This window comes from Arachis ipaensis, chromosome B08 (assembly GCF_000816755.2).
Source record: "Arachis ipaensis cultivar K30076 chromosome B08, Araip1.1, whole genome shotgun sequence".
Lineage (NCBI taxonomy): Eukaryota > Viridiplantae > Streptophyta > Magnoliopsida > Fabales > Fabaceae > Arachis > Arachis ipaensis.
In genome coordinates this window covers 18,288,554-18,304,782 of record NC_029792.2, presented here as the reverse complement: position 1 = coordinate 18,304,782, position 16,229 = coordinate 18,288,554, and the positions used below count along the sequence as shown (strand labels likewise).

The window sequence follows — 16,229 nt, the reverse complement described above, 5'->3', positions numbered from 1 at the left end:
ATATTTCTAATATAATGATGATTTTATTTTATCAATCAATTTTAATGTATATTTTAATTATAAATCAATTCATTTTTTTAAAATATCAAAAATGATACTTTAAAAATACTCTATTAAAAATGCTCTATTATTTCTCAATAATATTTTTTCTTTGTTTTCACCAAGACATAAACGACTAACTTTAAGTTTCAACCAAGTAAACTTTAGAAAGATTTTTCATTAAAATAGAAAAAAATATTTATTGAAAGAGAAATTCTAGATGATTCATATTAAGAGTCGAGATTTAAATCTCACTTTGTGTATATAATATTGTAATAATTTAATAGTCAATAATTAATTCTTAAATAAAATTTTGTGATAATTTAGTCATTGACCTATCAATTTAAAAAATATTATAAAAAATCCAAAAAATTAATATTAATTTAAATATAAGACAAAACTAAAAAAATATTGGCCAGTTAGAATTCCTCCGATATTATTCCATTCCATATGAAAATATGTTTCTCAGTAGGTGATTTCTTCCAAACCCATGGCAATTTTGTGGGTAAGTTACCCTTGCACATGTGTCATCATCTCAGCCATTGATCAAAAAAATTTTCAACCTTTCATTATTGCATTCATTGATAATAGTAAAAGCCTTTAATGAACATATACTATAACAAATACTACATTAATTATTGTATACATATACTATATAGTGTATTGGGGAACATTTATAATTATAATTTATAATCTCTGACTTGTTTTTCATTTTATAAAATACCCTCCATCACTTTCTGAAATTCAACATGCATGTCTCACAAGCCTTTAATTCATGTTTCACTTCCTCGAAAACGCATAGAACCCACTGCCCACTGGTCTTTTCGCCTTCGTTCTATACCCACTACCCAACCCTGAAATTTGTTATCCTAGAACCCACTACCCAACCCTGTTTGATTTTTTCGCCTTCGTTCTATACCCAGCGTCCATTTAGCAAGAATGATCTCCTTCGAGTAACAGGTTCCGGAACTGGTACTCTGCTTTCGTCGGATTGGCGTCGACGTCAACTGAGGAGAGGGCGAACGCTAAACTGATGTGGCTCCGGTAAAGAAATTTGTAGCAGAACTTCTGCTAAATCCGAAGCTGTGGCTGCTGGAAGCTGGTTTACCAACATTCATTTTTCGGCTGCCTTCGAATTAGGTGCGTCGGATTAGGTAAAGGTCACCTCCCTCCGACTCCGACAGTGCATTTTTTATCCGTTGAAGCTCAACCTCTGGTTGTCATCAAGGTATGTCCGATTAAGTTTTTTTCTTAATCCAGGTTAGTTTAATTTGGATGATAGTCTATGCCTTTTAAACGGTTCTCTGTTTAGGGTGTTGGGTTGCTATCCTTGAATTTGGAAATTAAGTTACATTATCCAGTTTTATGCTGTGGCTAGCTTTGGGGAATTCAAATTAAAACCTAATAATGGGGTCAAAAATAATTGGGTTAGTTTAATTGGTTTTGGTTCATTTAATTTTACATGCAGCTTAGTTTAGCTTCCCGTAGTTGCTGTCATTGGCTCTGTTTATTGACATTTTTGGGTAAAATTATGGCAGGGGTTAAATTATGTCCATAAAGGAGGATGATGTTAAGAATGATTCTGATAATGATTTAGGTGATGATTTTGATTATCAACCGAATGCAGAAGATGATGCTGATGACGACGATGTGGATTCGCTGGATTCCACTAGCAAGAGTGAAGAAGTTTGTGGTGTAAAAAGAATAGCGGATTTAATGGTGGAGGATATTTGGAACCTGGAGTTTAGGACGGAGGATGAGGCTTGCCAATTTTATAACGCTTATTCTTGTTGGCATGGATTTGTAATGAGGAAGGACGACGTGGTTAGGGATAATCAAGGTAGAATCATTAGCAGGCAACTTGTTTGCAACAAAGAGGGCTGGAGAAATATGAGGTATCTTGATATGGATGATAGATCAAGGGAGGCAAGGTCACTAACGCGAACCAAGTGTCCAGCTCGACTTAGGGTAAAGCTTGACTACGGCTACGGTAGATGGAAGGTATCATGTTTTGTGGAATCTCACAACCACGATTTGACGCCACCCCAATTTGCGCATCTGATACCGGCCAATTGTCGTCTAACTGTCACTGATAGAGTCCAAGTGGAAAATCTTCATAATTTTGGTGTCAAGAGCTGCCATATTATGGGGTATATTGCATTCCAGAAGGGTGGATATCGTCATGCTGGCTTCACACGAAAAGATTTGTACAACCACATCGATCGCTATCGTCGGGCAAAAGTTAAAAACGGGGATGCCAATGCGGCAATAAACTATTTGATTGGCAAGTCAAACAACGATCCGCTGTTCTTTGGAAAGTATACGTTCACTAGTGACGAAAGGCTGGAGCATATTTTTTGGGCAGATGGGCAGTCAATTATCGACTATCACTGCTTTGGAGATATTGTTGCCTTTGATTCAACCTACAAGAAGAATAAATACAACAAGCCTTTGGTCATTTTCTCTGGATGCAATCATCACGGGCAGACTGTTATCTTCGGCTCCGGCCTACTATCCGACGAAACCACAGAGACGTATAAGTGGTTGTTGGAAACTTTTGTTGAAGCTATGGGTGGGAAAAGTCCAAAAGCAGTAATAACTGACGGAGACCTTGCCATGCGAGATGCAATCAAGAATGTTCTGCCTGATGCGACCCATCGGTTATGCGGATGGCATCTACAGAGAAATGCATGTGAAAATATAAAGAATCCTAATTTCCTGCGCGATTTTAAGGGTCTTATATACGACAACAACGACCAGAGAGACTTTGATCGAAGATGGGCAGCCATTTTGGATAAGCACAACCTTGTTGGCAGTACCTGGATGGAAAAGACGTACGAAACTCGTGAGATGTAGTCCCATTGTTTCCTTCGGGATAAGTTTTTCGGTTACATAAGGACGACATCACAGTGTGAAGGTATAAATTCTCTCATCAGATTTTATGTTAATCGCAAGAACACCCTCATTGACTTCATGCATAACCTGGATAGGGCCTTAAAGGAGTATAGAAACAACGAATTAATAGCTGACTTTAAGTCTCAGTGCTCAGAGCCAGTGATGATTACCTCGTTGGAGGTATATGAAAGATCTGCATCATGTTATTTCACGCGAAACATTTTCAAGGAAATTCGTTATGAGATTCAGAGGGCAGGGGCTTTGAATATAACGGTACTAAGCATAACCTTGGACAAGGTAGAGTTCAGTGTGACTGCTCTCGGAGACCCGGCCAAAGATCGACGGGTGGAAGTCGATAGAGGTAAGAATCTGTTCTCGTGCTCGTGCAAGCTGTTTGAATCACGTGGTATTCCCTGTAGTCATATCTTCTGTGCCATGAAGTTCGAAAACATACTTGAGTTTCCAGATTCGATGATATACAAAAGGTGGACAAAGAATGCAAAGAACGAATTTATTAGTACAGAAATGCCTGTGAATGATGACATCGAAAGGGTCTTAAAGTTTCGAGTTGGAGCATTGGCATCGAATTGCAACAAGCTGTGTGATATTGCTTGCAAGGATCTTGCAGACTTTGATGAAGTCCAGTCTGAACTTGTCAATTTAGTTATCCGCCTACAGTCACGCAAACAAGGCAAGTCAACTCCTAATGTTAACGTGGAAGGCATCAACAATCCCTTTGTTGTCAAAAGCAAAGGAGCCCCTTCCAAGAGGTCTTCTTGGAGGAAGAAGAGAGCATGCTCTAATTGCCACAAGTACAGTCATTACTACAAGCGCTGTCCAGATCTGATGCAGCATAGTGTGGAAGGTAACCCTCGCGATCGATCATACGACAATGCATCAGCCAAGGACTCAGGTTTTAGTCCAGAAAGGTTTGCTAATTCTTCGAGGTCGTTCTCAATTAAGTTCGAACACCACTCAGGACCTAATACCAAGGTACGATTTGTTTATTCTAAATAGGCTCCTGCTGTGAAAATCTTGTTCGGTGTGTGTCCCTTTAAAAACCATTAAACTATGTGAATGTTCCTCTGTTTGCGCAGCCTTTTAAAAAGGGTGGAACAAGGAAGCTTACGGCGACTGGTATGAGGAACCGAAAGGGTAAAGACAACACTTTTGTTGAGGTAATTTTTTTGAATATAAACATCTAATTTCCGTGTCATAAACTGGGTAAATTAATGAAGATCTCGTTCTTCTTGTCTAAAAAAAAATTTATAAAACAGCGGAGCCTCCATGAAAGCAGTGAATCCATTGACATCGCGTCCACGAATGGTGTTTTCAATAAAAATCTCTACTCGTTAACACAGGTGTGATGTGTAAAACTCCTCTTAACCACTTTGCGATGAATGACTATTATGGTTTTATGCATGATTATAGTTTCTGATTGGGGATTATGATGTTATCAGCATGTGAAGGAGTCACAGCAGGACAAGAGACATTCATTCACGAACTATGAATGCGTTAATGATGTCATTGATGATAAATGTGACACACGACATGTGCAGATCGATGTCCGAGATCCGTTACCATCGTCACTGCCTTGTGGCAACAAACAAGGATCGTACATGGCATTGTTCGCGTCGATGCATAGGACACTTTGACCATTTGAAGGAATTAGTCTTCTGAATTTAGTGCAATGCAAGTATAATTGGTTCTAAAAGCATGATCTATCCTGATTTACTGACCGCAATGTATTTGTCACTGCTTGGTATTGAGGAGTTTTAAGTTGTAGTTATTTACGTTAACTATGAATATGTCCATTAGGGTGATAATTATGTTCAATAATATGTATGTGATTTGCTTACATTGTTGTATTCTCGTTGCAGTAAATTGTGGTTGACTTTTGGGTAACGAGTTGCTACCATTATGATTATCCAATTCAGTTGATCAATTAGAGTTGTGTAAATTGATTTTTTTTCCCTACTTAGTCCATTATGATGACAATAATGTTGAATAATATGCATGTGTTTTGCTTACATTGCTGTATTTTAGTTGTAGTTTATTGTGGTTGCATTTGGGGTAAGGACTTCCTACCATTGTGGTTATGCAATACAGTTGAAAAAATAGAGCTGTGTTAATTGATTTTTTTCCTTTCTTAGTGCATTTGATTTACCAACCAAATTATTAGATTGAATGGGTTGTAGTCTCCAAGGTTGAATTGTTCATAGATGGTTTTAAATCTCTTTTGTAACGTTGAGGTTGTGAATCTACTTTGTTATTATGGATTTTCTATATTCATTGAAAATTTTATTTAAGGGGAAATGACACACTGTGTATGAAAGCAGTTTGAAATATATATAGATATATGAAGCAGAAAATTCGTAAACACAAACACATTTTTATTCGCTCATATCATAGTTTCGATTATTAGGTTCAATAACATTTTGAAGTTGTTAGAGTCTTACATACTGACAGAATTTAACATTAGGAATAATAAATGTTTGAAACACTGCGGACATTTCCTTTAAGTTGAACAATAGCGAATCTTTCTATGTTATCAGCTATTTGACTACAGCATGACTTTACTTTGATAGGCAGGGTTTTGCTTCCTGGGATTGAGAGCTTGAATATTTCCAAAATGTAGTCATCTAGCACCCGTAACATTGTTGACTATTATGACCTGATATTAAGAAAACTCAGCACGACAACTATACACAATAGATGAATCAAAAAAATCAATTAATTCAATAAATCTAAAAAAAGGATCCACAAAACTGCTACTTACTCTTTAGCCTTTGGATTTTAGGTTCTTCATCAATTTCCTTTCCCAGTGGACACAACCTACTCCGTGGTGTTTCCAATGTTTCATACATTTGAATCTAATTTCAAATTGATTTAAAAAAAACACCAAACGAGAAACACACAGATCCTAATACCTTATAATGTACAAAGTCAAACATGTTAATCCAAGGGGAGATGAATGAGTTATTACGATGAAGATTTGCACTTGAACGCCCGAAAGGTACTCACCACCACGAACATGATAGGGCTGAGGAGATAGGATGATGATATTAAAGTATGCGGTGGCCTACTTCGTTTACGATTATGGATCACCCCTCATGCATGTAGTTGAGAATGTGTTAGAATAATTTCCAAAATGATATTCTGCGTTAATTAATATTAAGCAACTACTAGTAAAACAAAATCAGTTGCTAGTTCGTGCTTTGTAACGCAGGTCATAGACAACCATGAAATCTGATATCGTTGGAACTACCAACCGGAGATAAAATAAAAGGAAAATGGAGCATGAAAGAAGATATCATTGTTTGGTTAAATGAAGGTTGGCACAGAATTAATGAGATACTAGGATTGAAGCATGGATATTTTGTAGTTTTTAAGAGTACAAGTTAATCCAATTACAATTCAATGGTGATTCAATCTAGTATCTCAGCGATCGATTATTGTAGTTTGAGAAATTTTTTGTTACGATTGCAAACGTGCGAATCGAAAAATCATTTCCAACACGGCAGTGATTGTGACGGAAATTCGACAAACTGGAATAATCGACCTCTGAGTCACATTAATGGATCACACACGAATTTTAACTTAGGATTGACCTTAACACGTACATACCACAAAAATACTCAGACTTTAGTCCCTGTAACTTGAGAACTCTATACCAAACATTCATTTAACCAAACGCTAACCTCTTCATTCTTACTCTCCTTTGCGTTTATTTCATTTCCGCTTGGTAATTCCAACGAATTCAAATTTCATAGTATAAAACAGATCCCCTTTTATTAGGTTTGCGTCAGACAAAATTTTAATAGCTTATTTTCTAACAGCATAGACAAAGCTAAATACAATATTACGTACCGATTCATCTGTAGTGGTCGGAAGGAAAACGGGTCCGAGCATTGTATAATAGCTGGATCTTAAGCTTACATGTGTTCCAGTATGGGTATATCGAGACTTCATACATCCTTCATGCAGCAGCAAAGGTTATTGACCATCATCTTCACTATTGTTCGCATGTACCTCATCCGTTAGTGTTTCTGGATATAATTAGGTGGCCTAAAAAATGACTTAAAAATCAACCTAGTTGCACAAACAACGACGCCAAAAATAACATATACAAAAATTTCGTATTCATTGAAGCAAAGAAATCAAATATTCACATACCCGAAAATAAAGAGATCCACCAAACTGCTACGAATCCTGTAGTCTTTGGGTATTAGGTTCTTCATCAATTTCTTTTCGCATTGGACACAACCTTCTCCGTATAGTTTCCAATGTTTCAACACCTGTCCATCTGATTTCAAGGTGATTAAAAAAAAAAAGCAAATGAGAAACACACAGATCCTTATAACTTATAATGTACAAAGTCAAACATGTTAATCGAAGGAAAAACGAAGGAGTTCTTACGATGAAGATATAGGGTTGAACGCCTTAAAGGTAGAAGCCACCACAAACATGATATGGCTGAGGTGATAGTATGATGATATCAAAGTATGCAGTTACCTACTTTGTTTATGATTCTGGATCACCCTCTGATTACATCTGCTTAAGGACCTTAAGAAATAAAAAAAAAAGTACACACTCCACGCTAGACCTGGAACCCAGCTGAGATCCAAGCCCAACTACAATAAATTACCCATCCTTGAGTCATTAAAAGAAACTGCGATTGGGCTATTTTACTCATTGATTGGGCTGAATTAAGTTTTTAATATTCTGTTCATGTACCAAAAAGAAAAACATTTTTCATTAAACCAAGTTCAAAAAAAAAATTAACTGGTGACATATGGCTTCCTTCAAACATTACCGGTGTTTTCATCTTTCTCGATTTACTTTTTTTTCTTTAACATTTTAAGGTCCAAGAAAACCAATTTAAAAAAAAAAATTCCCCTTTAAATGGTCAATTTAATACCCAACATATTAAGAGAGTTTCATTTACAAAAATATGAGGTTTTCTTGTCTTCCTCACCGATTGGGCCAGATTTTTTTTTTGTAAAGGCCAACAAAGTAATCAATTTATTCTGGCATTACTTCAAAAAAAAAAAATAAGGCAACTCTGCCATTTGTACTTGGAAAACTAATTTTTGTCCAATCAAGTTAAAATGGAAAAGTCAATTAAAAAACGAATAGAAACCTATAATATTTGGGAATGCGAATCTGTTTTAGTTAATACCGAAATTTGTTTTCAACTTAATAACACCCAAAAAAAGTCAATATAATTGTTCAACAAGCAAGAAACATATAATACTTCCTAAACCTACGGGAAAAGTCTTAGCATGATATGGACAAAGAGGTCAAACACAGGGGATTACGCCTTCAGTTACTCATCCTTATGCATCCTATCTGCATCGAACCTGGATGATCGTCACTGGCTCATTTGATATCACCTCGAAGACCCCCACACCACCTGGCTTGAAGTTGCACAATGAAGCAAAGTTCTCCCATCCTCCAGAAATAACGCCGAAGCTACCATCCCTTTTTCCACTGTACCTTGTATATGTAGCTTCGACCTGTATGTGGCCATGTGTGAGGATGATAGGGTGCCTCTGACCAGTGAAGTGACTGAGATGAGGGACGTTCAGCTGATTATAACACAAGAATTTTCAGTTAGTATTAGCTAATTTAATGCTTTCTTCAGTAAAATAATATTTCAACCAAAATGTTGCAACAACTTAACGCTTACCAACAATCGCGACGACATCATGCGAGCAGTTAGGTCCATCACAAAAAAAGGCCACTTGCTTTTGACCTTTGCGGCAACCGCTCTAGCACTGGCTGATGGAGGGACGTTGATACACTTTGCAATTTTATAATTACCAGTCCTTACATATGGTGGTTCTTCAGGATCACGGAGTTGGTATGAATTCTCAATGCCACCAAAATCAAAAATCCGGACTTGGAAATTGGAGTTTCCTTTATGTGTGAAATATAGCATGGAGTCCAGATTGATTTTGTACATCTGGTAGAACTCCTCCCAGCCACGAGTCAATGCAATTTTGCCACTTTGGAGTTGCGTCCAGAAGCACCGACAGGGGTTATTCCTTCCGTCAGGCACAACCAGGTCCAGGTAGGGGGTACGGTTTGGTAGCTCATCGGGAGTTATAGGTAATGACTGTTACACATAGGTCAAGTTCTGTCAAAACATCAATAGCATTGCAAGAACTTTAAAATTAAGAGGTGTGTAGTCAAGGGATGTTAATTACCAGTTTGAACATTGATGGGCTTATTACTGGCTTCAGAAACCTCAACTTGTAGTTCTGTGTGGTACCGTGATCCATCACTTGCACTCTCTTACCCTTGTCCTTCGAAGACGTCATCTATGGCAAGTGTCACACAGTGATCAAGTTCAAAAAGGAACAAAATCAGAGTTCATTTAAAAAAACTCATACAGTTGAATCTTTTGATTTAAAATCAACACACATGCATGTTTTTGGAATTGGAAACAAAGTGGTTCAATTTTTCCACATACAGTGCAACTATATTTTGTTGAAATGGTTTACTGTCGTGATCTATTGAATCTTTAACAGAACAATCTTAATCAAATCTAAATGCATAAAATCCTTTTCAGACGAACAAATCAGAAACCCAAATCAGTCACCCATTCATTTAAAAAAGGTTAACTGTCTTATTTTGATTTTACAACGATTACATTTTTATTACATTGACACTACATGCAGATGATGATTAACAACCGATCACTATCAGGAGAAGAGTTAGGATAGAGTTTTACCTTGTTTGACATTTTCTCCGAGACGAAGCTGTTGGAGTCGATACCTTCAGCAGCAAATTGTGTGTTAGGTTGGGGTTACTATGAGGAGTGTTTTGTGAAGGAAGATGGAAAGTGAATAATGATTACTGAAAGATACTTATGTTACACGCTTGTGAATGAAAAAAAAATATAAAGTAAAAAATAAGGGATTAAAACGCGGCGTTTAAAAAAAATTGAAATTTTAATTTAGCTATTAAAACCTTGCGTTTTTCGATAATCTCCAATAAATATTCCGTTCTATCCCAATAACTCTCCGTAAATCCCTCTCCATCGATTCCTGTTTTCAACGAAAAACTAAATAAAATTTAATTTACCTCCCAAAAAAAAAGAAATCCTAGGAAAATGAAATTATTAATTGTTTGCTATTAACCTAATTAATGTTTGCAAAGTTGTTGGAACACATTTTATGACTTAAATAAAATAATTAATTTAATAAATCGGTTTATACGTAACTACTACTATTTCCTTTGAAAATTAAATTCTTCAACATTTGTTACTAGCAAAATTAATGCTAGATTAAAATATAACTGGTAGAAACTCAAAACAAACGTTTTAAAATTTTTAAATTTAAATTCAATTTTTTAAATAATTTGATTACTGGGTATCTTTTTTCTTTTTTTAAATGCCTGTGACTACCTATTTTGATAACTATTAGTGTTTAAATTTAAATTCTTCAATGAAAATTATTAACCTACATAAAACTAAAAAAATCTTTCATGTTTGAGGCAAAAGTAACTGGGTAAGTTAAAATGTTGAAATCATTTGATTACTTGCTTTCTTGATACCTAATAGTATTTAACAACAACGTGTATTAGTAATGGATAACAATTCCATTTTGAAAACATTTTCTGATTCAATTAAAGGGGATCTCTGCACATTTATAAACGACACATTTCCAAAATATTTTGATAATCAATCAATTAAAGGATATTTTACGTTTTCCAATAATTAGGATAACATAGAGTTGGCTAATAATAAGTACCCTCTACCACTGATTCGACGTTTGGATTAATTTTACATTAAAAGGTTTAATAAATTCTCAACTAACATAGTAACATAGCAAAAAAACTGAACAGAAAAAAAGTTACACTCATTAATCAACTATTCTTCGTCTGAACACTTCCTTGGCATCTCCCTCCCTTCAACCACAGCCATCTTCGAAGTAATTAAACAAGAATGGAGCTTGGATTCCAGTAAGCATCTTCTTCAATTTTTACTACCTCCTTTGATAGCAGCCGTATCTGTAAAGAATAAAATCGAGCATATTTAAATAACTGCATGCAAGAGAATAAGTAAATAAAGAGTCACAAAATATTTGGCTATTCCCTTCTTTTAGGTTTCGGTTCCCTATGTTTTATTTGTTGTTGTTTCTTCATGTTGGTTAGGTATGTTAATGCATTAAGGAACATACAACAATCGTACAACCAGTTTTATGTCTTCGGGCTCTTTGCAACAGATGTACATATATCCACAATTTTTCCTTCTTTCGTTGTTATGATTCTGTTAAAAAACATTTGGAAAACTAACTTGCCATGGTTTTGTCTTGTTCCGCCACAGGATGATGTTGAATTTCCACGTAATATCGTGAATCTATTCAAGTGGTACAGTACCACTGATCTTTATTTAATAGACACTCAAGACAATTGCCTCCACATCACGCCCAAGAGAGACAGTGACATGTTTTGGATTAAGGGAGCTGATTTAGGGAGGATACGACGCATGTATAGACGATGTTCTTTGCTGAGTGTGGAGCTTAGGTATGTTGGCTGGGGAGTATTCTACATGATCGTCAGGGACATTAACCGGAAAGATGAACCTCCGTGTTTCGTTGATGAACTGTATGCATCGAAGGTGTTGCCTGAACATATTATACAACGCTTAGCTTCGGTGTGCGGTGCTTGCTTCAACAAAGAAGCCCAACTTAGAGTCTACCACACCGAGATGTTCCTTAGGAATCACCCCCGGAGCCAACAACAGCAATATTTCGATACTCAGCAGTCAGGGTTAGTAACATCTGACCACTATTTTCTGGTCTAATTTCTCACGTTTTCATGTTTTATGCCTAAATTTTTTTAACTCAACTACAGTGTAAACAAGAGGCAACATGGTGGGGGGCTGAGGCAGGTCCTAGTAAGCGACAGCGACCCAAGACCTCTCCTGACTCGTCCGTCAACCAGGGGTCGACTTAACAGATTTATGCAGACCTTTAAAATTTCCTGTGTAGTGTAATTAATCAAAATGTTATTCCGAATGTGTTATTTTGTATGTGATGTTCTGTGTTTGACATTTGGTGACCAGTTGTGATATTCTATGGTTTGTATTTATGGTGCATATCTTGCATTCTATTTTATTGAGACTACGTTTGGTTATAAGCAGTGTATCGACCAAACAGTGACTGCTACTGAATGCAAATACAATGCTACTGAATGCAAATGATACTGTTTGCACATATCATATATGATAACAATAGTATGTGGGAAAACAATTGATTAGGTTAAGCATTTAACAGAAAAAAAATTTCATGTTAACTGTTAAACAATCAGTTTTGCCATAAAAAGAATTTTAGAGGTTTAGCTATTCTTCTTGTTTAAGATTTTTTTGTGGCCATAACAAAATCATTGTCACAATATTGTATTCCCTCAAGAATGTTGGGTTTATTTGATTTCTTCACTTTGTTATTTGTTAATTGGGGCACTCTCCCGGTTTTGGGTTTTAAAAAGCTAAAAAAAAACGAAACGTACTAGAGTTCCAAAACAAGTACATTGTCACTGGCCCACTTAAATTTCAATTGGAATTTTTGGACATAGTGTATAATCCTTTATGTTTTAGAAAGATTTTTTTTCTAACAACAGCTTTAGGGCCCACGAAAAAAACTAAAAACTTATACACAAAGTGTCTGCCACATACACCAGTCCGATTTCAAAATGTCCAACTAAAAAATGTGATATTCAACTAATATATTTCCAAAAAACATTCCTGGTATGTCTCCTACGTTAGTCCCAACAAGTTCAAGTACATCATAATATCTTATGTTTGGGAGGTGTATGGTGAAGGACTCCAAACGACATGAACTTAATTAATGGTCATAGGGTTTGTTATTTCCAATTTAAACTTCATGACCACAGCCGAATAAGGAACCAGATTGATCAAGATTTTATCAACAAAATCCGGTAACATGGAAAGATAATTTAACTTGGATATAAAAAATGACCATATAACGTATAAATCAGCTCCCTTAACAAGTAAAGATTCTAGTGTAACTAAATTATTTTGAAAAAATGACACTAACCTTTATCGTCTATTGTAGACTAATTCACACAGCGATAATGTGTTCATGTCCACCATCTGATCCAACTTTTCATGCCTTGTATGGTATGATGAACAACATTTTTGTCCCCTATGATAATGCGCGGGATAGATGCGTCGTTGAAAAGAATGAAAGCAAAATCACCCGAGTCTTTGTCCCTCCGAGGCATGACTGTCACCCTTTGAACCACATGACCAAACAAGTTGCAGAAAAACTCAGCAATGCCATCTGCAGTGGGCATGGACTCTCGACCGAAGCATACGGTCAGTGTCTTTGGACATTCCGCGTCATCCAGCTCCTTGCAGACGTACTTCTGCTTTCTCTTATCTTGCTCAGTTTGCCTTCCTCCTTGTTGCATATGCAATCCTCGGCCATTGTTATGTCTACTCGATGCCTCTGGTGCAACTGATATGCACTGGTCTTGTGTGTTGAAACCCAATAGTCTTTTAGGATTCCTCTGATACTCCAACCACACGGCATCCATTGTTATGTCGCCTAGAATTCTAGAGCAAATGTTTGAGAGGGTATCGAAAATTATCGTTAGGAGGACGGATCTCATCCTATGAACCTGGTATAAGGTGAGCTCAGTTTTCAGCATGTGTCTGAGGGTTTCGAGTTTTCTGGATTTCTCCACAACCCCTGAGAACTCCGAAGATAGTAGGCATTGCAAACAGATGACACATTCCTTGGAAAGACTGTTCATAAACCAGCCTTCCTTTTTTATGGCTGTTTGCACAATACCACTCAGTCCCATGGTCTCCATTGACAGTAGAAATGCCATGACCATCAAGGACTGTTTAACTTCACGGTGAAGGACTTGTGTCAGCATCCTGAATGCAGTTCGATCGATTCCATGAAACATTTCTAAACATTAGATTGCCATGCTTGAGGGCTTTCTTCTAGTATCCATGTTGTATGGGGTAGAATTTGTAAGCATATAGTTTGTAGTTGTAGTTTTTTATGCGTAGACCACCAACTCATTGCCTCCTTCTTGTACGCATGCAGCATGGTCTCCACTTTATTGCACCATGTTCTTGCTCGTAGTCCTAGACTAACCATCACCTAGTTAATTGGAATATTATTTAATGGCCTTAATTACGTGGTATACAGGTATATGGTATTATGGATACCACTAGGTGCGGTTTATAGTTTCTTCTTGAAATAGAACATGCGATAACTTTATCTAATAAGGAGAAATTGAAATTAAATTGGGTAAACCTCCCCATATTTTATGAATCATACCAAGTTATTTAGCTTAAGCAACTTTAAACCAAAACTGAGTTTTAGTGATATCGATGTGTTCAATTTAGGGTTCACGGTTCACTGTGTACGGTTCAAATTATACGGTTCAATGTGTAACAATTAGGGTTCATGGTTTATTCGTTAGGTCTTATAGTGAATGGTTTATGGTTTATGGTTTGGCAGTTTTGGGTTCAATGTGAACGGTTCAATGTGTACGATTTAGTGACTAGGTCTAAGAGTGAATGGTTTCGTGCCTATGGTTTATTGTTTGGCGGTTTCCCATTCAATGTGTACAGTTTAGTGTTCACGGTTTGGTCGCTAGGTCTTTTAGTGAATGGTTCGTGTCTATGGTTTATGGTTTGCCGATTTTCGGTTCAATGTGTACGGTTCAATGTGTACGGTTTAGTGACTAGGTCTTATAATGAATGGTTTCATGCCTATGGTTTACGGTTTGGCAATTTCCGGTTCAATGTATAAGGTTTAGGGTTCATGGTTTGATCGCTAGGTCTTATAGTGAATGGTTTCATGCCTATGGTTTATGGATTGGCGGTTTCCGGTTCAATGTGTAATGTTTAGGGTTCACGGTTTGGTCGTTAGGTGTCATAGTGAATGGTTTCGTGCCTATGGTTTATGGTTTGGCGGTTTTGGGTTCAATGTGTACGGTTTAGAGTTAACGGTTTGATTGCTAGGTCTTTTAGTGAATGGTTTCGTGTATATGGTCTATGGTTTGTCGGTTTCCGGTTCAATGCGTACGGTTCAATGTGTACGGTTTAGTGACTAGGTCTTAGAGTGAATGGTTTCGTGCCAATGGTTTATTGTTTGGCGGTTTCTGGTTCAATGTGTACGGTTTAGGGTTTACGGTTTGGTCGTTAGGTCTTATAGTGAACAGTTTCGTGGCCATTGTTTATTGTTTGGCGGTTTCTGCTTCAATGTGTACGGTTCAATATGTATGGTTTAGTGACTAGGTCTTATAATGAATGGTTTCGTGCCTATGGTTTACGGTTTGGCGGTTTCCGGTTCAATGTGTAAGGTTTAGGGTTCACGGTTTGGTCGTTAGGTCTTATAGTGAATGGTTTCGTGCATATGGTTTACGGTTTGCCGGTTTCCGGTTCAATACGTACAGTTCAATGTGTACGGTTTAGTGACTAAGTCTTAGAGTGAATGGTTTCGTGCCCATGGTTTATTGTTTGGCGGTCTCCCATTCAATGTGTACGGTTTAGGGTTCACGGTTTGGTCGTTAGGTCTTATAGTGAATGGTTTTGTGCCTATGGTTTATGGTTTGGCAGTTTTCGGTTCAATATTTACGGTTTAGGGTTCACAGTTTGATCGCTAGGTCTTTTAGTGAATGGTTTCATGTATATGGTTTATGGTTTGTCGATTTTCGGTTCAATACGTACGGTTCAATATGTACGGTTTAGTGACTAGGTCTTAGAGTGAATGGTTTCGTGCCAATAGTTTATTGTTTGGCGGTTTCTGGTTTAATGTGCACGGTTTAGGGTTCACGGTTTGGTCGTTAGGTCTTATAGTGAATGGTTTCGTGCCTATGGTTTCCGGTTTGCCGGTTTCCGGTATGCGTACGGGCTAGGGTTCACGGACTAGTTACTATGTTTTAGATTGAATAGATTCGTGCCTATGGTTTATGGTTTCGTGCATATGGTTTACGTTTTGCCGGTTTCCGGTTCAAAACGTACAGTTCAATGTGTACGGTTTAGTGACTAAGTCTTAGAGTGAATAGTTTCGTGCCCATGGTTTATTGTTTGGCGGTTTCCCATTCAATGTGTACGGTTTAGCATTCACGGTTTGGTCCTTAGGCCTTATAGTGAATGGTTTTGTGCCTATGGTTTATGGTTTGGCGGTTTCCAGTTCAACGTTTACGGTTTAGGGTTCACGGTTTGATTGCTAGGTATTTTAGTGAACGGTTTCATGTATATGATTTATGGTTTGCCGGTTTCTGGTTCAATGTGTACG

The 16,229-nt window shown here is 37.0% G+C and overlaps 4 protein-coding genes and 1 long non-coding RNA gene across 5 annotated transcripts; 3 read left to right on the top strand and 2 right to left on the bottom strand.

The window, feature by feature from the left end:
* LOC107610662 (protein FAR1-RELATED SEQUENCE 5-like) lies at positions 1,588 to 2,895 on the top strand. The gene has a single exon (XM_016312682.1). It carries the CDS (start codon positions 1,588 to 1,590, stop codon positions 2,893 to 2,895), a length of 1,308 nt encoding a protein of 435 aa, XP_016168168.1.
* LOC110265256 (protein FAR1-RELATED SEQUENCE 9-like) lies at positions 3,013 to 4,139 on the top strand. The gene is made up of 2 exons (XM_021108161.1): positions 3,013 to 3,927; positions 4,032 to 4,139. The coding sequence occupies exons 1-2, from the start codon at positions 3,013 to 3,015 to the stop codon at positions 4,137 to 4,139; spliced, it is 1,023 nt and encodes a 340-aa protein (XP_020963820.1).
* LOC110265787 lies at positions 4,200 to 4,802 on the top strand. Its single transcript, XR_002352113.1, has 2 exons — positions 4,200 to 4,295; positions 4,395 to 4,802. It is a non-coding gene; the product is annotated as an uncharacterized LOC110265787 (long non-coding RNA).
* Positions 8,283 to 9,260, bottom strand: LOC107610661. Its single transcript, XM_016312681.1, has 3 exons — positions 9,147 to 9,260; positions 8,627 to 9,055; positions 8,283 to 8,525 (listed from the first exon to the last, which is right to left on the bottom strand). Exons 1-3 carry the CDS (start codon positions 9,258 to 9,260, stop codon positions 8,283 to 8,285), a joined length of 786 nt encoding a protein of 261 aa, XP_016168167.1.
* LOC107610660 lies at positions 13,045 to 13,881 on the bottom strand. The gene has a single exon (XM_016312680.1). The coding sequence runs from the start codon at positions 13,879 to 13,881 to the stop codon at positions 13,045 to 13,047; it is 837 nt and encodes a 278-aa protein (XP_016168166.1).

Bases quoted from the DNA above. Each gene is read 5' to 3' on its own strand.
- LOC107610662 (XM_016312682.1), top strand. From the start codon at position 1,588: ATGTCCATAAAGGAGGATGATGTTAAGAATGATTCTGATAATGATTTA.
- LOC110265256 (XM_021108161.1), top strand. From the start codon at position 3,013: ATGCATAACCTGGATAGGGCCTTAAAGGAGTATAGAAACAACGAATTA. The intron at 3,928-4,031 runs GTACGATTTGTT...CTGTTTGCGCAG, and splicing joins ACTCAGGACCTAATACCAAG to CCTTTTAAAAAGGGTGGAAC.
- LOC107610660 (XM_016312680.1), bottom strand. From the start codon at position 13,881: ATGTTTCATGGAATCGATCGAACTGCATTCAGGATGCTGACACAAGTC.
- LOC107610661 (XM_016312681.1), bottom strand. From the start codon at position 9,260: ATGACGTCTTCGAAGGACAAGGGTAAGAGAGTGCAAGTGATGGATCAC. The intron at 9,056-9,146 runs GTAATTAACATC...TATGTGTAACAG, and splicing joins GCCCATCAATGTTCAAACTG to TCATTACCTATAACTCCCGA. The intron at 8,526-8,626 runs GTAAGCGTTAAG...TGTTATAATCAG, and splicing joins TGATGTCGTCGCGATTGTTG to CTGAACGTCCCTCATCTCAG.